This window comes from Emydura macquarii, unplaced genomic scaffold (assembly GCF_026122565.2).
Source record: "Emydura macquarii macquarii isolate MOO-44397 ecotype Brisbane River unplaced genomic scaffold, CSIRO-AGI_Emac_v2 contig_1146, whole genome shotgun sequence".
In the NCBI taxonomy this organism is placed as follows: Eukaryota; Metazoa; Chordata; order Testudines; family Chelidae; genus Emydura; species Emydura macquarii.
Window position 1 is genome coordinate 14,213,492 of NW_027131283.1, and position 22,900 is coordinate 14,236,391.

Below are 22,900 nucleotides of genomic sequence, written 5' to 3' on the forward strand. Positions count from 1 at the left end.
ATGTCACCTGCTCTCTCATTGAGTGGGCTGTCAAGGACACCAGAAGCGCGACTCCAATCTGCTCGTAACAGGCTCAGATGTAGGCTGTGATCCACTTGGAAATATGCTGCAAGGAAACTGGTAGACCCTTCATCCGGTCCATAACTGCCATGAAGAGCTGTGTAGAACTACGAAGGGCTTAGTTCTGTTGATGTAAAACACCAGGGCCCTTCTGATATCAAGAGAGTGCAATCGCCTCTCTTCACTGGGGCTGTGCGGTTTGGGGCAAAAGACAGATAGGAAAATCTCTTGATTCAGGTGAAAATGGGAGACCACCTTAAGTAAAAAGGCCAGGTGCAGGCATAGTTGGACCTTGTCCTTACAAAACACCGTGTAGGGTGGTTCTGATGCTAATGCTCTGATCTCTGACACTCACCTGGTGCACATGATAGCCATCAGGAAGGCGGTCTTCCAGGACAGGTACATGAGGGAGCATGAGACCATGGGTTCAAAAGATGCTCTGGTGAGCCTGGATAGGAACAAGTTCAAATCCCACTGAGAAGGATCTCTTATCTGCAGGAAAGCCTTTCCAGTCCCTTAAGAAACCTAGTCATCATTTCATGTGAAAAGATTGTTCTACCTTCCACTGAAGGGTGGAAAGCAGATAGAGCAGACACGTGGACTTTGATTGACAAGAAGGACAATCCCTCTTGTTTCAGATGGAGCAGATAAGATTGTCGGGATTGACGCCTCAGTCGGGGACACGCCACCTTCGGTAGCCCAGCAAGTGAAACACTTCCATTTAGCCCTATAGGTCGATCTGGTCGATGGCGTCCTGCTTTCCAGGAGCATGTGCTGAACTTGGGTTGAACAGACTTGCTCTTCCTAGCTCAACCAAGGAGCATCCATGCTGTCAGATGGAGGGAAGTTAGATACAGGTGGAGCAGGTGACCATGATCTTGGGGACAGGAGGTTGGGGCCATGCTGGTGCTACAAGGATGACCCATGCTTTGTGTCTCTGCACTTTCAGAAGAACTTTGTGGATCAAAGGTATTGGTGGGAAGGCGTACAGGAGGCTCCCCGATCAGGAAAAGAGAAAGGTGTCTGTGATGGAGCCCACACTGAAGCCATGGCGGAAACAGAAGCGATGGCACTTCCTGTTGGCCTTGGTGGCAAAGAGGTCCACTCAGGGATTGCCCCACCTTTGGAAGATGCGAGCTGCTCTGGATGGAGGGACCACTTGTGGCGAGAGCAGAAGGACCTGCTGAGACAATCTTCCAAAGAGTTGTTGACCTCTGGGTGATGAACTGTTATTGCATTAATATTTTGTGACTGATGCAAAAGTCCCAGAAGCTCATGGCCTCTTCTCAAAGGCCAGGAGATCAGGCCCTCTTTGTTGATATAATACACGGAGGCTATATTGTTCGTGATAATCTGTACCATCTTGTTTGCAGGATGTGGTAAAAAACTGCACAGACTAGACAAATTGCCCTGAGTTCTTTAATATTGATGTGTAACTGCATTTCCTCTGAGGCCCACATGCCCTGGGTCTTCAGAGACCAATGTGAACTCCCCAACCCAGGTCCAAGGCATCAGAAATCAGTATTACCGATGGCTAGGGCATTATGTAGGGCATTCCCGAGAGGACCTGACTCAGACTTGACCACCATTCCAGGGAGGGAAGTATTTTTGGAGGGACTGAGAGTATCCTGTCCTAGTGGTGCCTAACCAGAGAATACACTGATGCCAACCATATCCGGAGGGATATGAGGTGCAGTCTGGCCTGGAGAACCATGTAATTGAAGGCTGCCATGTGCCCCTGGAGGCTGAGGCATACCCTCACTGTTATGAGGGGACGAGTCGAAATGCAGGTTATATCTGTCATTGCCCGAAATCTTTCTTCTGGGAGGAATGCACTAGCCCTGGACGAGTCCAGCATCACTCTGATAAATTCTATTTTTTGTCCAGGGACTAACACTGATTTCTGTTAATTTATTAGGAGGCCTAGTGCCTGACAAACGCTTTGGGTGATTGTGATGCTGGCCTGAACCTGAGACCTTGACTTACCCCAATGAGCCAGTCATCCAGGTAGGACGACACCTGCACTCCTCTCCCCCTGAGGTAGGCCACTACCACTGACGTGCACTTCGTGAAAACCCTTGGAGCAGTCAAGAGGCCAAAAGGGAGCACCGCAAACTGGTAATGGCGGTCTCCTACCATAAATCTTGGGAACCTCCCATGACCAGAAAAGATCGCAATCTGAAAATAAGCGTCCTTTAGATCGAGAGCGGCCTACCAGTCACCAGGATCCAGAGAGAGGGAATGATGGTGGCTAGAGAGACCAGGCAAACTTTCAGCTTTTCAAAGTACTTGCTGAGGAACCTTAAGTCCAGAATGGGCCTCAGCCCTCCCTTTGCCTTTGGAATCAAGAAATGAGAGAAAAAACCTTGACCCCGTATGTCTCTGGGAACCTTTTCCACCACACCCACCTGCAAGAGTGCTCGCACGTCCTGTTTGAGTTGTTCGTGGGTGGGGTCCTTGAAGAGGGCCAGGAAGGGTGGGTGGGAAGGTGGGAGTGAGGCAAACTGGAGGGTATAACCAATAGCCACTGTACTGAGCATCCATCTGCCCAATGTTACGGGTAGCCCAGGCTGGGAGGAAACAGGCTAAATGAGAAGAATAAGGAAGGGGAGTTGGATCCATGGATAGAATTGGTAGGTCGCTCTTGGGTGCGCCTTCAAAAGGCCTGTTTTTCACCCTGATTATGGCAGCTAGATCCTGGTTGAGGGCCAGCAGAGGATGAGTGGCCCTGGTGCCTTTTGTAACCTTTGTTCTTCTTCTTATAGGAGTCTCTGTGGGGGTAATCCCCAGACCGCTGTTCATGCTGGGGATTGAAGTGCCTCCTAGAAGAGGAAGATGTATAAAGGCCAAGGGACCTCAAAGTAGCCCTTCAGTACTTCATGCCATGGAGCCTGGAGTCCATCTACTCAGCAAAGAAGGCCAGGCCATCGAAAAGGAGGTCCTGAATAGACTGCTGGACCTCTGACGGGAGACCCAAGGATTGTAGCCATGACACCCGCCTCTTCGATATTGCTGAGGCCATCATCCTGGCTGCAGAGTCCACTTCGTCGGAAGCTACTTGCAGAGCTGCCCCGGCTACCAATCTCCCCTCTTCCAAAGTGGTCTTGAACTCCTGTTTGGAGAAGGAGGACAATGAGTCTGCAAACTTGTCCAGCGACTGCCAGACATTAAAGTGGTATCTACCAAGCAGCACCTGTTGGTTCATCACTCATAGCTGCAGGCTGGCCATGAAATAAATTTTTTGACCGAACAAGTTGAGTCTCTTTGCATCCTTATTTTTAGGGGTCAAGCAGACTTTCCTGTCTTGTCCCTTTCACTGGCTACCGTGACCACCAGGGAACCCAGCACGGGGTGGGTATAAAGATATTCAAACCTCTTTGCCTGTACATAATACTTCCTTTCTGCCCTCTTCAACGTGGGTGGCTGGGAGGCTGGGGTTTGCCACGGGGTCTTGGCCAGTTTAACAACCCCCATGGATTGGGAGGGCCACTACTAGGAGTTGCCGAGTCCAATATTCCAAATATCTCATCAACCGGCTCGTCCATCTCCTCTATTTTGAGGCCCAAATTGGTGGCAACCAATCTGCACCACAGATGAGGGTCCCGTGACCGCCTCGTCCAGTGACGATGAGGAAAAGGCTGGTATCTGAGTTGGGAGAGGGGCCTCTGCTCTGGATAGGATGGAACCCTCAGGGCCCGAGGCATGCGAACCTTCATGGTCTGAGTCCATGTTCAGGTGCAGCACCTCATTCTGAGGAATGGAAGACTGCAGTACTGATGTTCCTCTCACGGATCTAGCCTGCGGAACCCCAGAGGGAAATCCCCACCAGTAAGGCCACGGTACAGGCCATTGACCTTGCAGACATGCCCCCATTGGTGGCACCATGGGGAAATCAGGCACCAGAGCTGGGTTGGTCTACCTAGACAACTTCCTCACTGTCCAAGGATGAGATGCTGCTATCTGACGGCCTGGTTGGTGCCATCTCTGAATAATTTGTGGCACCATGCAAAGCATGTTGTTGATGCACTGGCACCAGTGAGCGACACAAGGAGCTTCAATGATGGATGCGACAGGATCGGCTCTTGTCCCGGGGCTTCTTGAATGGGCTAGGCAAATAGGGTTGCAGTGCTGGGGAAATGTGCCGTGGGTCCAGCAACCTGTGTCACTCCATAACAGTGCTCTGCTCAGTGCTGGTCCTTCGGAAAACGGCAGTGGGAGCCCGATCTGGCAGGGTCATGACTCAGATAGTGTGGCCTTGACTCTGAGGACTGCCTGTGCACTGGTGAACGGTACCTCGGTGAAGGAAACTGTCAAGCATATCTGTCCCTCGATAGGCTGCCCTAGCACCGGTACCGAATCCCGGTGTGGCACCCTGTCGTCACTCGGCATTTGCGCTACCGGCAGTGCCGGGAGATCCTTCATCGCTTGGAAGGCCTTCGGAGTCAACGGCACCAGTGGGCGATGAGAACCTCTACCACTGCCCACATTTGCAGAGGTGAGGGATCCGTCCGAGGCTGGGAGGTTTGGTGGCCTGACCCAGGTCTCAACAGGTCCCCCTTAGCCTTCTCCACAGGAGAGCATCCCTGTTCCGCACAGATCTTCCTTGACCTCTTCTTCAGAACCGGGAAGGGAGATCAGTGCTGAGTGGAGCAAGAGGGAACTGGAAGCTGTTGTGCTCAGTGCTGAATCCGACCTGCTTGGTGCCAGCTCTCACCTACCGGGCTCCAAGACCAGTCTAAGAGCTGACTCCATCAGAATAGCCCTAAGACTGATATCCCAGTCTTTTAGTCCGCAGGTGAAAACTTTTCCAGATCTTACACCTCTCACGGATGTGAGCTTCCTCCAGACACTTTAGAGAATTTTGATGAGAGCTGCTCCGCAGCAGAGGCTTCTTACACGAAGCACAGGGTTTTAGCCCTGGGGAACAGAGCATGCCCCGACCCTGGGATTCTAACAACTAACAAACTAGAGTTAACTGTAGCCAAACAAGTAACTATATACACTAAAATGATTAATAAACCACTAGGTTTAACGAAGAAAACTTGAGAAGGCAAGAGATATTCCAGCATGGTCACTGGTGGCCAAAAGGAACTGAGAAGGAGGGGGAGCCAGTGGCACCTCTCTGTGGGCGCATGCGCTTGTACAGGTACCACTAGGGGACAAAGTTCTCCAGCACCGGTGCATGTGGCGTGCACATACACCTAAACTGGGAATGGACACGAGCAAGTACTTGAGGAAGAAGGATGGGTATACTGTCTGTCTGACATCTAGCACCAATGAATTTTAGCTCTGGAAGTTGGCACTCTACAGTTGGCTGTCTGAAGTCCAATCTGTTCCACAGCAGACACTCACTTTTTGTGTTGAATACAACAGAACTTAACTGCACCAAATAACTGGGGAAGGGAAAGGTTCAAAATTCACCAGCTGTTTAATCAGTTATATTTAGGCTTTATCTTATTACCACAAATGAAGTTACCATTTAGAAATCTTGTGACACAGGATATACAACAGCCAGAAAGAATAAGGTTTAGTACTCAGAGTAAAGACTCCTTATTGCAAATTGAAGATACTGATGACGACAGGGGGCTGAATTTAAGATGGCCTTGTTTGGTTGTTGGAAGTCGGCTGGAAGATTCTCGGGCTCACTATTAGGGATACATTCTTTAAAACCCTCCAAAAGTTACATTCTTGACCAACTCCATTTTGAATTTCTTTCTGGCAATCAACTGAATGAAACATTTGAAGTCCAACCTCTTTTTGTCTCCCCCCCCCCTTTTTTTAAAAAAAAAAAAAAAAACGAGGATAAACACAGATATCTTTTAAGACTACAGTTATATGTAATATGTGAGGAAAAAGAGGAGAAGAGCTTAAATGCTTCTAAAAACAATAAATGCAAAGTAATTCAAGCTTTTTATTGTTTTATGGTTCAAAAAACTGTCAGGGAGGGAAACAGGTAAAAGGGAGGCATTTATTGAAGTCTAATCTGAAGTTATGTATCAGACCTGCCTATCTGAAACCACTGTTAGAAATAGTTGCACGATTTCCCCCTATGAAAGACCCTGAGGATTTCAGAAAAAGATTTGGTGTTTTCTGGTATTATAAGAAGCAATTAGAGAGCCAGTGTTTTACTCTACTTTCTTGGATGCAGAGCAGTGGTACCTAAAGGAATGACTTTCTTCAGAAATAGTGGCAGAATATGCTAGTATAAGAAATTTAGCACTGCAATGAGACAGGAAGCTTTGGTGCCACAAGGCATCTTCTGGGCCTGATTTAGGACACCTTCAAAGAAACATCTTCCTTATACAGCCCAGACAAGGGGCAGAATTAAAGACTAGTACCTGCAATTGGAGGCCATACTTTTCTATAATGTTAGAGTCTTGAGTTATGCATCATATATGAAATTAGCAACTCGTTTACAATACATAAAGCCTAAATCCTATAGGCTGCTTTAAAAGAGGCACCATTTCTAACTCTTTCTTTTCTTCCCCAACCATATCTGACATATTTTAGAAACAAAGTAGATATCCACAGCTCATTTCAGTAGTAGCTAATTTTAGGGGATCTTTAAACAGTTCCTTCTACCAAGTGACTTCACAGACTCATGTTAGTTTAATTTTATTGATAAATGAGATCAGTACAAAGTAGATGGCCTCCAGAAAGGACCACTTAATGAATATCTGCTCCATGATTTCTTCAGTACTTTTACTTATCTCTGAAACTTTGCCAAGCAATAGAGTCCCATGCTCCATTCTTGGTATGAGGCTCATTTTTTCATTCTGTTTATCAAAGGCTACATTGATTAAAAAGGCTACATAGACTCAGATTTTAAGGTTAGAAGGGACCAATATGATCATCTAGTCTGACCTCCTGCACAACGCAGGCCACAGATCCTCACCCACCCACTCATGTAATAGACCCATAATCACTGACTGAAGTCCTCAAATCATAGTTTAAAACTTCAAGGTAAAGAGAATCCACCAGCAAGTGACCCTTGCCCCATGCTACAGAAGAAGGTGAAAAACCCCAGGGCCTCTGCAATCTGCTCTGGGGAAAAACACGACGACAGTGGGGAATTCCTTCTAATTTCACACATTTCACACTGATTCATTTGTCTCCAGAGCTTTAATTTTTGTGGCAGCCATTTTAATTGGGATATGTTAAATATTTTTTTCTTGCTCATTAGTCTCAAAAGTAGTTTGGACCAGCCTCTAATCTAAATTTTGCACTATAATATCCACAAGCGTAATTGGCACAGTGATCTGTCCATCACTGTCACACTCGAAAACAATATGGCTATTACTCTCCCTTGACATGTAAAAGTAAAGGTTAAGTATAATATCGCACTTGTTCCATAGTGAAGAGTGTCTAGCATGACCTTTTCTAATGCTATAAGCACAGAGCTCAGGCTAAGAAATATTTCATAGTACAATAGATCTTTAACAATTTTCCTATGTCTATCTAATGTCATGAAGGATTACAACCCCCACTTAGACATTTTGTTTTAACCATTTTATGGCTATTCCTTAAATATTGGTCTTTGGTTTTCAGGTCACAATTTATATGGTCTGAGCACTGAAACAACTTATATTGGATGCAAAATGACAACTGATAGTAAATTGCATTATAAGGGTCAATAACAGAATTTATTTACTGAAAAAGGATCCATCCTCCATCAATTAATGAAGGTGAAACTTCACTTTTGTTTTATGGTACACCAGAAAAACAGACATTCATAATTAGAGCAGGTAAAATTTTAAACTGTTTTGTTAAACTATTTTAGTCAAATCAAATATTAAACCTTTCAAATAGCAATTAACGGAAACAAAAAAAATCAATTTGTTCTCATAAACGTAGATACTGCAACAGTGTTTCCCACACTTCTGAAAGCTGAGGACCTACCTCCAGGAAAAGGGAATAAATCATACCCCTCTGGAAATCTTGTGCATTTCTAGAGACTTATCCAAAAAAATAGTAGTCTTCATAATACTTCTGCTTTTCTTACATGCTTTGATAAGCAGTGAAATGGTTAACCATTGACATTTAAATTATTATTTGACATCTGAATTAGCACCCACTGAAATGAGTGAGGCAGTTCACACCTCAGCTATTGTTCCAGATTCCCTGAAAACTCAGTATATGCCTTTACAGCAGAGCTAATCTATGTGATTAGTACCCAGGTATGAGCACCCTGGTTAGTCTATGCTGGGCCTGAGCATCCCCACAGCTAAATGATATCTCTGTTACTATGTCCTCACTGGTTCTTCACTTGGCTACACGCGTCTCTGGGGACATATCCCATGATTCTTTGCGCTGAGACACTAGGATTCTTTCACAGTCAATATCATCAATTGCAGAAGACCTTGTCTCTTCTTCAAAAATAGCAATGGAGGACTATCAGCACTTGAGTGATTTTTGTCTGTGTCCTCACTACAAAATGGGTGGATTCCAGACGAGGTTTAAAGCACCTCCAGACCCAGACAGAGGTTTTTATATTTGGATGGGGTTGAGCTAAAACCCAAATAAGAGCCTGGGTTAACTCTGCAGTGAAGACATGCCCTCAGATACTGCTGCATTCCTTACACTTAGATAATATTTTCAAATTTCTCTTTGCACTCAGATTTCAAAAAGAGTGAAAACTGATACTGGAGAACAATTAAATAGCCATTTATTCACAAACACCCACACACACCTGTTGTGGGCACGTAGCATATTTGTGCATTTGCTGCAAGCAGTTCATGGTCTTCAAGACCAAGTACAGGCTCTGCAGGCCAGAGTGGCTGAACTGGAGGAGCAAAGGGAGACAGATGTACATAGACAAGAATTTCTTGGACAGTAGCATGGTCTCATCCCCAGTCTGACAGCCTCTGTGCTGTTGAGGAGGATGAAAGTCTCGGGGAAGGGGAACATGAAACTCCAGTGGAGGGAAACGATCCCATAGGTGGGACCCTCTTTCCAGATGATGTCATGGTAACATCTCATAGTGAGGATACCCTTCTGAGGGAGGGGACCTCAGTTATTAGGAAGAGATAGGTAATAGTGATGGGGGATAAATAGAAATATTGCTGGGCTTGTGATAATGTCGAGAACTGTATGGTAAACTACCAGCCTAATGCAACAGTTGTGGAGCTCTTGAGACATCTAGACAAATGAATGTGCAGTGCTGGGGAGGAGCCAGTGGTTGTTGTGCACTTATGTACATTGTACACCAGTGACATAGGGAAAGGTAGGAGAGAGGTCCTGGAGTTCAAATTTAGGTTCCTAGGCAGGAGATTGAAGTCCTGGACTTCCATGGTAGTATTCCTTGAAATGCTTCCAGTTCCATGCACAGGGCCAGTTCGACAGGCAGAACTACCAGGTTTCAACAAGTGGATGGCACAATGGCATAGGAAGGAGGGTTTTAGGTTTATTAGGAACTAAGGAACCTTTTGTGAAAGAAGGAACCTATATAGGAAGGATGGGTTCCACCTAAACAAAAAAAAAACCAAAACAAAAACAAACAGAACCAGATGGCTGGCATGTAAAATTAAAAAAGGGGTAAAGGAGTTTTTAAATTAAGGGCTGGGAGAAAGTTGACAGGTGCAGAGGAGCACAAGGTTTGGACAGAGACCTCCCTTAGGGGAGGATTTGTTAATGGGGATTCTCTGTACACTATTAAAGAGGAAAGGATAGAAATTAATAAAGTACAGGTAGGAGCTGAAGAGAAAAATCAAATGAAAGAATCCCATTCAGTCTCATCACATAAAAACAGACAATTATATGCTAACAAATTTTATAACTGCTTATATACAAAAGCTAGAAGTCTAAGATATGTGAACTTGAATGCCCGGTATTAAAGACGATACTGATATAATAGGCACCACAGAAACTTGGTGGAATGATGATAATGTGACAAAATATATAGGAATGAGAGTAGGCCATGCTGGGGTAGGGAGTGGCACTACATGTGAAAGAAAGTCCAGAGTCAATACAGTAAAAATCTTAAATGAATCATATTGTACCATGGAATCTCTATGGATAGAAATCCCATGCTTGAATAATAAGAATAAAGTAGTAGGAATATACTACCAATCACCAGACCAGGATGGTGATAATGATTATGAAATGCTCGGGTAGATTAGAGAGGCCATAATAACAGAAAAATCAATAACGGGGGATTTCTACTAACCCCATATTGACTGGGTACATGTCAACTCAAGACTGAATGCATAGATAAAATTCCTAGACACTATTCATGACAACTTCTTGGAGCAGTCACTCCTGGAACCCATAAGCAGAGAGGCATTTCATTTAGTCCTAAGTGGCACACAAGAGGGGAATGTAGCTGAACCACTCGGTAATAGCAACCATAATGTAATTAAATTTAACATCCTTGTACGGGGGAATATACCAAAGCCGCTCCCACAGTAGCATTTAACTACAGAAAAGGGAACTATACCAAATTGAGGAAGCAAGTTAAACAGTGAAATGACTCCAAGCTGAATGGAAACTTTTTAAAAACACCATAACACAAGCTCAAATTAAAATGTATATCCCAAATTAAACACAGTAAGAGAACCAAAAAAGTACCATGGCTAAACAGAGTAAGAGAGGAGGCTAAAGACAAAGACAACCTTAAAAATTGGAAGTAAATCCTATTGTAGAAAATAGAGAAGAGCATAAACTCTAGCAAGTCAAGTATAACTAGGCAGGCCAAAAGAGAATTTGAAGACACAAGTTAAACAGCAAAATATACCTTAAGTACATCAAAAGCAGGAAGCCTGTCAAAAAATCAGTTAGGCTACTGGATGCAAGGTTACAAAGTGCTAAAGGAGCACTCTAGGAAGACAAGGCCATTGCAGAGAAGCCTTTGCATCAGTCTTCACTGCAGAGGATGGAATGGAGATTCCCACACCTGAGCCATTCTTTTTAGGTGACAAATCTGAGGAACTGTCCCCCCACTGATGTGTCAATAGAGGTGGTTTTGGAACAAACTGATAAACTGAAAAGTAATAAGTCACCAGGACCAGATGGTATTCACGCAAGAGTTCTGAAGGAACTTAAGTATGCAACTGCAGAGCTAGTAGCTGTGGTATGTAACCTACCACTTAAGTCAGCCTCCATACCAGATAACTGGAGGATAGATGAAATGCCAATTTCTGAAAAAGGCTCCAGAGGCCATCTGGCAACTACAGATGGATAAACCTAACTTTAGTACCAGACAAATTGGTTGAAACTACAGTGAAGAACACAATTATCAGACAAATAGATTAACATGATTTGTTGGGTAAGAGTCCACATGACTTTTGTAAAGGGAAATCATGCCTCACCAATTCATTAGAATACTTTGAAGGATTCAACAAACATGTGGACAAAGATGATCCAGTGGATATAGTGTCAAATGCTTTCTGAAAGTCCAAGTACAAGGTCCTTCACCAAAGACTCTTAAGCGAAGCAAGCAGTCATGGGATAAGATGGAAGGTCCTCTCATGGATCATTGGTCTGACCCATTATGGCTATTCTTACATTCTCACTCACCCACCTCTGCCCCCCCTCCAATCTAGGTCTTTGAATCCTGAGGGGAGTAAAACCCTAATTTCTGGAAACGCTGCACTAGAATAATACTTGACAATTTGCTAAATGATGCATTTAGGCAGTTTTAGATGGGTCATCCAAAAATAATTTAGATTTTAATCTCCCATTTCAAGCAAGATATAAAAAACGCCTCTCTATTCTTAAATATACATTGTTTCACAAATTTTTGTACCTTTGTAATAAATCAAAGCTATGCACCTTCTTGTGGGCACTGAGGAAATTAGTTCACTTTTACTATTTCCAGAATAATGAGCTGACAATAGTTTGTATATTCTAATGAGCAATTTTCATATTTTTCCTCTCTTCTGCAAGGTTCAAGACAACATTAATATGCAGGACATTGCTTTCTCAACCTCTCCTGTAGCTGCTGCAGTTCTATTCAGTTCTGCATGATTTCTAGGTTTATAAGATTACTCTAGTCTTCTGTCCATGTTATTTTTCCAGTACAACTATATTTTCAAACTAATTTGGGCCTGAATAAATGTTGGATAAAACAAATTTAAAGTTATATCTCTAGCAACATTTATCGGTGCAACTAAAGGCCATCTCAAGAAAGAGAAAACCAGTTAACTGATTTGAAATGGAGAATCTCTCTCACAGGACATTCATGCCTCAGCAGAATACATTTTTGCACCCACATAGAATAGGTAGTAGTAGCTACTGTCCCTGGTATCATATTTAATTTTTATGTTATGGTTTTAGTGTCTGAAGTGTCAAAGTGATTTGAGCAGAATAGTGCAATTATCCACACGTGGCAATGGTGGCCAATCTTACTGACTCCCTGAGACACCCCCACTCCCACTAGACAGAATCCTCCAGCCCCACCATCCTGCCACAGGGCAGAAGCTCTGAGCTCCCCACCCCAGTCTGGTAGGTGGAGAATGGGAGGGGGAGAGAGACATTGGAGGGGATCTGCAAGCCTCACTTTAACTGTAAAAGAGCCGCATGCAGCTCACGAGCCACAGTTTGGGCACCCCTGAATATGGTATAGTGCCGATAATGAAGCCTATTTTCATTCAGAGGAGGAAAGGATGTAACTTGTGACAAGGCAATACATGCTGTCACTTTAGTCCAGTGGTTCTCATCCTATTTTCCATCACTGGCTGCATCTGCAGCACTCTGTGTTACATGGGCCGCATCCACACAATACATACCCTGCCTGTATGGCCCTCATTATGTCACACAGGCCACAGCTATGTGCTGATTGGCCTGCAAGCGGCCCAAGGCCCACAGGTTGAGAATCACTGCCTTAGTCCGTTAACTTCTACATGCAACATGGTATGCAAAAAACATCAGTGTCAACAGCTGGGAAGAGCACATGTGTCACCACTGTAATCTCTTCAACTGATTTACTGTCTTAACATTCATGTCACTAAGTACAAAAGCACAAACTACTCACCAAATAAATTGCTTGAATGTCCTTGTTTAGATATGGGTTTCAGTTCATTTAATCCCCAAGCGAAACGCTTATAATTATCCCAGGAATGTTTCATCATCTGGAGAGAAATGAAAGCAGGATTATAATGTTGATTTAACAAGAAACCACCACAGTAAATACTGATTGAGAATATACTGTATTTTAAAGATGTGTTTAATTCAATGCTTAAAATAAATTCGTGTTGCATACATTAGAAGTGTAAGATATTTTAACATTTAAGCACAATTTAACAAGTGTTACTGATGCAATACTGTGGTTATACTCAGAGGCTCCATTTCAATTAAATCCATTCTCAATTTTAGAATTGACACCAATTAATTCTCATCAAAATGAAATTTGGTATACAATATATTAATCCAGTTAAGAATTTTCCTCAAAGATGATAAGCTGCTGGAACCAAGACAAGTAAACACTGTTTTGAAGACAGTCAGACATTTCTTCTCCTGGAGCAGGACAAGGCAATTTTTCGAGGTCAAAACTGGCAGAGGTTTAGAGTAGTTTTCAGTGTCTGGCAGAGACTGTGGCTTGTATACCAACTAGCTGGTTCGAGCTCTGACAAGGTAACATCAGCATAAGAGGATTAGGCAAAACATCCAGGGGAAAAATTGACAGCCACCCACTGCTTATTTGAGAAGATATATTCATATTTTAAAATTACTATAATTTGCAACTGTCATTGGGGAGAGGGGGTGTCGTACTGGATTCCCTGCTGCTTCTGGATGTCATTTAGCAGCAGTGGCCAATAGCTTTCTTTCTACAGTTGAACATTCAAACAAATGCAAACATACCCATACTAACAGGTACACCAAGTAGTATGTTGGTATTTGGAGATACTAAAATCACTCGGAGGAATTTCAGTACCTCAAGGAAAGATACAATTTTAAAAGATACAACACTAGCAAATTAAGTCCATTTAACTACCTCGGTCTGGGATATAAAAAAAATCCACATCCCTGAGTGGCGTAGTTAAGCCAACTTAATTCCAGGTGTGCACAACACTAGATCAAGAAACCCTCCTGTTTATGTAAATAGTGTCTACCCTGAACTGCTACAGCAGCGCAGTGTTTTAAGTGTACACCAGTTCTAAGACATACGATGCCGCCTGAACCAAGTATTTCTTGAAGTGTGTCATTTTATCAGAGCCACAGAATTTACATATATGATCACTGAATCACATCTAGACAGACCAAGATGCTTCTCCGGAATGGGTTGAGGCAGAGGTTTGAAAAGTGTGAGGCATGCCCCCCCCACAGATGGGAGGCATGTGATGAGGCTATAAGAGGGGCACCAGGACCTGATGGGGCCACCCTGACTGATAGGTGTCAGGAGCGGCTCTTTTTGGTAGGAGACGTGGATAGGGTTCTGTGCGGGCCGTCTTGGCTGATGGAACCAAGCTCCTTGCCAATCTCACTCCACCACTGCTACAGCTGCAGCAGCCCTTCTCTGCTGTGGAAGCTAAGCAGAGACCCTGCAAACAGAGACAAGTCTGTACCCTAGGAGTACTGGCCTCTTTGTCGGAGGGTGCCTCCTCCTGATCCCAGAACTTCAGAGTGGCCCCTTCCACACAAGTCTGCTGGTTAATAGGGGTGGGGAGAGGGACCCACCCTATCTGAAAACCTTGTCTTTTGGCAGGTTGGATTCAGCCCCAGAAGGCAGCTCTCATGGAATTGAGGAAAAGACAGGTGAGAGGAGGAGGAGGACAGAGGACGGTCTCTGTCACCATGGCTGAGCTTGCTAAGGTGATGACAACACCTCTGCTCAGTGCCCTCTGCTGGGGTAGTGTGGGAAGCAGCTCCTTCAGACCTAGGAGATTCAGAGTTAGCAAGTCATGAAGATGGATGTCTGTTTATACCGCTCAAACGACCATTTCATAATAAATACTCCTGTGAAAGATTATGTGAAGTGGCGGAAAGATATTTTTATCCCCCCTTCAAGCTTCTCTGCATCTATGTAAGCCAATAAACGTTATTCTATCATTTTTTTAAACTACCTAGTTTTAGACAAAGAAAAAGCTCCTTGTAAAATATGTTTCACCAGGCTTCCGGAATCATTACAGAGCATCCACCAAAAGTTCTGAATTATATTAACCTTTTAAGACTGACACTCGTCTCCAGTACCTCTCGTATCTCAAACGCCAACTTCATTTGAAGCATGTATTCCTTGTAATGCCAACAGCAAAATGAACTTAACACAAATCACATTTGTGAACTCTAGTGCTCTACATTACAATCAACTGTACTTCACCACTCCCAGCTCACTGAATACATTCTTTAGCATGGGAGCGAAAGTACTATTACATTTATACCTACATAACTTCAAATGTTTGGTTTTAAACTAGTAATATGGGAATTCAGAGTCAATGCTGCTCATCTGTCTATTGCCTAATGACCCTTTATTGTAGATGGCCTCCAATGACATACAGGCTACAACTGGAACAAGTGAGTTAATGACTGTTTGAAAGGAGAATGTTATGTGCTGATCGGTATATCGACCTTCTGTCAAACCTACACTTATAATCCAATATCAAAAAAAATGAGCAAAGGCTTTCTTCACATGGTGCTGGTTAACTGTTGAAACTTCTATCCACATCAGGACACTAGCACTACTGGACAAGTTAACAACCTAAAATTCTGTCACTCACTAAATGTTTGCAATTCCCACTGGCTATAATCAAAGTTATACACCTGCATCCAAAGGAATATTTTATCTTTATGGTTGGAGGTTTTTTTTATTGCAACATTCTGAAGCAGGCTAAACCAAAGTAAGCCCTGCTTTGCTGCAGTGCAGCTTGTCTAAATTAAGTGTTTGCACAGGAGTGAATTTTCTTAGCATAGACAACGCCTCATTTGACTGTCTCACTTTGTTCTCTTTCATTTTTAAAGCCAAACCATGCACACTGGTATAAACATGAAGTAGAAGAGATTGGGTATTTCCTTTCCTGTCTTTTTTTGGCTTTTCATTGAGCTGTTATTTCATCCTCACCTAGAATCAAGCAAGCAGATAGAAGAAAAACACTCCTGCAGGGCCACACCACCTGCAGCTACAGAGCAAGGGGAGCTAGGAGTGGGAATCAACTGAAGAGGAGCAGGAAGGAGAGCAGTATAGTCCCAAACACCAAAAGCCAGTTTATTCTGGTTTCCTTACCATAGCCTTGGTGTCTGCACTGGCTGTATTCATTCTCCCGCCACCCCTCCCGTAGCCACACTTTACTCATAGAACAAGTTTACATGTACTTTTTGTAGAACCCTAAGCACATTAGCTGGGTTATGAAAGTGAGTAGGTAATTAATGAGATCAAGATACTACAGAAATAAGAAATATGCAGTTATAGAACAAAATGTTTATATTTCATTTGAACTTATCAAATCTAAAAATGATTGTAAGTACTGAAATATACTGGTTTCAGACTTTTTTTTTTTTTTTTTTTTTTAAGTGATGATGCCATACTTTAAACACTAAAAAGTGTTCTGAAAATAAAAGTTAAGCATCAATATGTTTAGTTTTGAAAAGTGGGAGAATCAAGTATACAGCAACTATTATGAGGTTCACTGAGTAAAAATACAAACTAGGCTCATATATAATGGTCTTAACATAGCATATATTAAATAACCCAGTCCCCTTTCTGGTTTTTCTGTAATCTGTATCTTGAACACATATCCCAATATTATAGTTATACCCTTGGGAGAGGAAAACACAATCCTCACTTCAATACCCTCTTCGGGACCATAACCAACGCTGCATTCTTGTACTGTCTCTTATATGCTTTTGCTCAGATCATGACAAATATTTGTTTTGACCAAAACTTGGCAACTCATTTCACAAAAACGGACAAAATTTCCTATATATTTTCCCCATCCCCTACCCCATTTTGCAACCAGTTCTGCTTTTGACCTCCAGTGAAATGTGCTTATTTAGATAATACTTTCTACCTTTCTCCACACAATTTCATCAGTTTAAAAAGGTATAACTGAACTCACCCAAGTATTAGACTGAAAGCTGGCTAACGAAGAAATAGAAAGTTACTCTGTAAAGCTTAGAGTAAACACCAACAGAACCATAAACTAATGAAACAGTATAATTAACATGACTTAATAGGAATCCTAGTTCTCCACTTTGTTTACATAGAGCAGCCCCTAAACCCTGGCATATCAAATTCTTAACTGCTGATCAAGAAGGGTGACATCACCTTCATCTGGGCATTCAGCACCTTCCTTTTTCAAAATAAGTAAACGTATGTGATATAAAATATAATCTAACAAAGGAATTTGATTCATTGGTGATGAAATAATTGAAAAGTGGCTATTTACGTTAGCCAGACCATTGATTCCATTATATTGTGTGCAAGGCACTACATCTTCTACTGAGCAACAACAGAAAGTAGCAGTAAATTATTTTTCTCCTCAGAAACAAATTCTGCCCTGACTGGAAGGTTTTCCAGAATACTTTACAACTGTTTTTCTGGAAGGCCAGGATACATCTATTATGTTCCGCAAAGAAGTCTGGATATTGCTTGTATTTTACAATAATCACTAACTGTGACTGTACTAAGCTCTTATCCTAATTATTTCATCTGATGTTCAGGTGAGTTCTTTGTCACAGTATCATGGCAGCCTATTAGAGAGAAGACTTTCAGTTGGTTTCATGGAGACACTTTCATAATAAAACAGAAGAGAATCAGAATACTGGAACATGACTGAGCCTTACCAAGTGGTCTTTTGGTTACTAAAAGTTGTAAGGATACATGTTGTGTTGTGTTAATGAAAGATCTTAGAGTACCCGCTACAGTGGATTTGCCAATACAAGCAGACATGGCTTTTGTGGACTTCTGTAGATCGATTCAGCGAGTACAGAAAAGCATATAACATGCTACAGATGTATAGTAGGTGAAGTGCACCAAATACTCAAGTCCCTGTTCAGTGGCACTTAGTCAAATGGAATTAGTCAATACAATACAATGCAGTATGCTCTTTAACTGAAATGCTTCATTTAACAGTTGAGCCTTCCTTTTCAATCAATGTGGAAACACCAGAACATTAACTGGAAAATTGTACCAAGCATTAGGAATGATATTATGCTTTACCAAGTCTGTAAAGAAGAGTCACTGACAAACATGAATTGTTAGTCTGCAGTATTGTTGTAGCTGTGTTTGTCCCAAGATATGAGAGAGATAAGGTGGAGGAGGGTAATATCTTTTACTGGACCAACTTCTGTTAGTGAAAGACAAGCTTTTGAGCTACACAGAGCTCTTCAAGTCTTCATGAATTTTTAGCACAGTCAGATATACTAAATTCTGGAAACAGATTGTATTTGACATATAAAACCAGCTTAGAAAACTAGGTTAAAAGTTACCATTTAATATCATTAAAGACATATTCCTCAGTTTAATCAAGTCAAATAATTAGTGTATTTGGCAAAAAATGAAAAGGTCAAAGTACGTACAAATCAGAAACCCAATTCAAAATTGAACTGGCCAAATAGACATTTTAACAGCAGGATTTAAGGAAAAAAAGGCAAGAGATGACTGACTCTGTGGATGTGGGGAAAGAAGTGGATGTAATATACCTTGACTTTAACAAAGCTTTTGATACCATCTCCCACAGTATTCTTATCAGCATGATAAAAAAGTATGGGATGGATGAATGGATTATAAAATAGAAAGCTGGCTAGATCGGGCTCAATGGATAGTGATCAATGTCCCAATGTCTAGTTAGCAGCCGGTAACAAGTGGAGTACCCCAGGGGTTAAGTGTTGGGGCCAATTTTGTTCAACATCTTCATTAATGATCTGCAAAATAGGGTGGATTGCACCCTCACTCAACAAGTTTGCAGATGACACTAAACTGGGGCGGAGTGGTAGATACACTGGAGGGCAGGGACAGGATGCAGAATGACCCAGACAAATTAGAGGATTGAGCCAAAATAAATCTGATGAGGTTCAACAAGGACAAGTGCAGAATCCTTCACTTAGGACGGAAGAATTCCATGCACTGCTACAGACTGGAGACCAACTGAGTAGGCAGCAGTTCTGCAGAAAAGGACCTGGGGGTTACAGTGGACAAGAAGCTGGACCGGAGGCAACAGTGTGCCCTTATTCACAAGATGACTAACGGCATATTGGGCTGCATTACTAGGAGCATTGCCAGCAGATCGAAGTAAGTGATTATTCAGCACTGCGTAGGCCTAATTTGGAGTATTGTGTCCAGTTTTGGGCCCGCCCACCCTACTACAGAAAGGATGTGGACGAATTGGAGAAAATCCAGCAGAGGGCAACAAAAGCGATTCAGGGGTTGGAACACTTGACTTATGAAGAGAGGCTGACGGAACTAGGCTTGTTTAGTCTGCAAAAGAGAAGAATGAGGGGGGATTTGATAGCAGCCTTTAATTACTTGAAAGGAGGTTACAGGGAGAATGGAGCTAGGCTGTTCTCAGTGGTAACAGATGACAAAACTAGGTGCGAATGGTCTCAAGTTGCAGTGGGGGAGGTCTAGGTTGGATATTAAGAAAAAGCTTTTCACTAGCAGGGTGGTGAAGCACTGAAATGGATTACCTAGGGAGGTGGTGGAATCTCCATCCTTTGAAGTTTTTAAGATGCAGCTTGACAAAGCCCTGGCTGCGATGATTAGTTGAAGTTGGTTCTGCTTTGAGCAGGGGGTTGGACTAGATGACCTCCTGAGGTCCCTTCCAACCCTAATCTTCCATGATTCTATGAAAATATTTGTATGCAATGTGTGAGCACAAGCTGAAGGCAGGTCTACACGACCACTTTACTTGATATAACTTACATCACTCAGGGGTGTAAAAAAACCACACCCCGAGCGACACAAGTTACAGCGACCTATGTGCTGTTCACACTGGTTCTGTCAGTGGGAGATGCTCTCCCACCGACATAACTTCCGCCTCTCACAGAGGTGGCGCAATTATGCCGATGAGAGAGCTCTCTCCCGTCAGCATAGACACTGCTCTCTAGAAATCTCTGAGCTCAGGCATCCAAGGTGCATTCACACCTAGAGAGGTGATTCATGCAGGCAATACTCAAAGACAAGGTAACATTTATTTCTACCATAGAAACTTGGTGCTATCAAGTTACTTTTCAGGAAGCACAAGTCTCTGAGGTGACCATAGGACTCACCACCATTGTCAATCCTCACTAAAGCTTGAAGAGAACAAGAACTATTCCTCTATGCAGGCTGTAGCTAATTCCTCCCAAATTAGGCTATCATTAGTAATATTTTCTGCATTCTGGCTAGATAGGTGTGGATGGATTACTAGTTTTATACACCTGTTTCGTAATAGTCCCTTTTTATACAAAATCACACACTTCTGGGCACCTGGAATTCTGCAAGGGGAGAAAAGCCAAGCTAGAACCTTCCATACAGGAGACTAACATTTGCTGCTTAACATAGCCATCTCTTTCAAACAACAGAAATAGCTGATTATCTTTAGGGAGTAGGGAAAAAAAGTTAAGCAACTGAAAAAGTAATATTGTATCATTACAGCAAAATTCTAAACAATTAGAACTACACTAAAACTATGTTAAATATAATTTATAGGTTGCAAAGTCAAACACTCGAGAGTTGGGCAACCATAAATCTGGTACTTGCTGTGCAATTTTAATTCTGCCCCCTTATGTACCCATCTTGTGAAGTGAATAAAGCATGCAGGGATTGACTGAAGAAAATACAGTATTATGTGATCATGTAATTCATAACTATCAAAATGGAGGTCAAATTAAGATTGCACAGGCCACCATAAACATGCCATTTCCTAACTTAAAGCTTGGTTTTGCAAGCTTGACATTCTTTTAACAGATTGAGTACAAGATTTCCTAGGTTTGTGGATTTGTTTTTAAAAAAAGAAACTCAAAGCAAAGTCAAGTTAAGTTTGTGCAACTAGCAATCTATTCAACCCCTCATGAATCAGTGAGGTTTAAACCCTGAACTTCCAGCATTACAGCAGAGACCGCTACTACTTGAGCTACAGGTCTAAAGATGCACTCAAAGTGCAAGGAATGCTGGGTCCAGAGTGCGATTGGGGGATAGGTCCAGCATAGCCTGACTCTCTTCATCCTGCAACCATCCTAGGAGTTGATGGAGCTCCTGCTTATAGGGTGATGTCCCCAGAGGTGGAGAACTTGTTGCCAGCACCATGTGCTGGGTCCAGGTGGTGGTTGTGAGGGAAACCCAGCTTGTCTCTCTATCCCCTCCACTCCCAGTAGCTTCATGTAGCTCCCTGGTGATCTGGGCAGCATGTGTGAGCATGGCCCCTGGATGAATCCATGCTGCCATTTCTAAGGAAGGCAAGCCAGAGTAAGGAAATGGCAATTTTTAAATGTATTCTACCTCAGTAAAAACTGAATGGAATTTCATAGGACAAGAAGTCACTTTTGTAGCCTTGGGGCAATCCCTATGTTGAATATCAAAGGCCTGCAGCAAATAATGGTGATGAGAGATTCTGTAAGAAAAGGTTGCAAGAATCCTTTATAATGGACAGTGTTAGGCAACTTAAATATGGGTTCACTACTACTTCTCCTATAGTAAGGAAGGGAACAAATGGATAGGAGTTGAAAATGACTGACAGCCAAGCTTGTTCATTTTCTTGTATATGCCAAACTTACAGCACATTCTTTGCAATTAGTACTATACTATGTTTTACCGTATCACTTTACCATTTCTTTCAGAAATTATGAAGTCTTTGGATTCAATTTATTTTGCTTATTGTCAGGTAGATAGGACTATTAAACTTTTAGTCAAGTTGATTTCCAACTCGTTTTCTACAAACAGAATCCATAATGTGTGTGTGTGTGTGTGTGTGTGTGTGTGTGTGTGTGTGTGTGTGTGTGTGTGTGTGTGTGTGTGTGTGTGTGTGTGTGTGTGTGTGAGAGAGAGAGAGAGAGAGATACACACACAGGTTTCTCTTAGTTTTCTTGTAGCACTTAATACAATAATTTTTTAATGCAATGTAGGGTATAAGATAGTTTCCCTTTAAATAGTTTGTTAGCCCCCTCGTGGGCCTCACTGTGTTCTACGTTTCAGAAGCCTCCAGGATACCTGAGTGGTATTATGCAGCTAGAAGTTGCATATTTGTGTATATTTAGTAAACAGCTATTTAGGACACAACTGTGCCCCCTGTGGTTTCTTAATATTGTTTTGTTGTATAAAGAGCGAGACACAAACACACAGTAGATCAATAGACTCATTTTAGTTAGCACTACATGCTGGACAGACAAATCAGTTTCAAATTTGTACTTTTTAATTAGCCAAGAAGTCTTGTTTGTTGGAGTCTAATAATTTCAAATAATTTCTTGTGCATTTCATTGCAAATCATTGTGGTATCATTTCCCATTAATATTAAATTTGTCAGTGATACTCAGACTGAGGCTTGTGAGCTGCAAGTGGCTCTTCAATGTGTCTCCTGTGACTCTTTGCGACATATGATATTAAAACACTGATATTTAATTATTAACCAGTCTAAGTTATTTATCAGTCAGGATGCTTCTACTATGTTATTAACCAGTTGTAGTTGATCAAATAATATTTTATCATTTTACTGTGAGGGGGGAAAAAAACATAAAGTTAAATATTTCCCCCATCATACTGTTTAAATATGAGTACATCATACCATAGCAAATGAAAACAATGAATTCACACTACTGTGGCTCTTCTGGGTAATGTTGATTGCTGATTTGGCTCCTGAACCACTGAGATCTGAGTATCATTGAATTAATGTAATAGAAGTAGTAATTCTACTTCCAAGATACAGAACATTAAACAAAAAAAATTACCCCAAATCTAACTGACTCTCTTAGGGTATGTCTTCACTGCCATGGCAGCAGG

At 42.3% G+C, this 22,900-nt stretch overlaps 1 protein-coding gene across 1 annotated transcript in view; it reads right to left on the reverse strand.

The window, feature by feature from the left end:
• MAN1A1 (mannosidase alpha class 1A member 1) overlaps positions 1-22,900 on the reverse strand; it is a 223,699-nt gene that overhangs the window by 152,618 nt on the left and 48,181 nt on the right. The window contains exon 2 of the mRNA XM_067546665.1: positions 13,031-13,127. Coding sequence (XP_067402766.1) covers positions 13,031-13,127 — 97 coding nt within the window. The remainder of the gene's footprint in view (positions 1-13,030; positions 13,128-22,900) is intronic.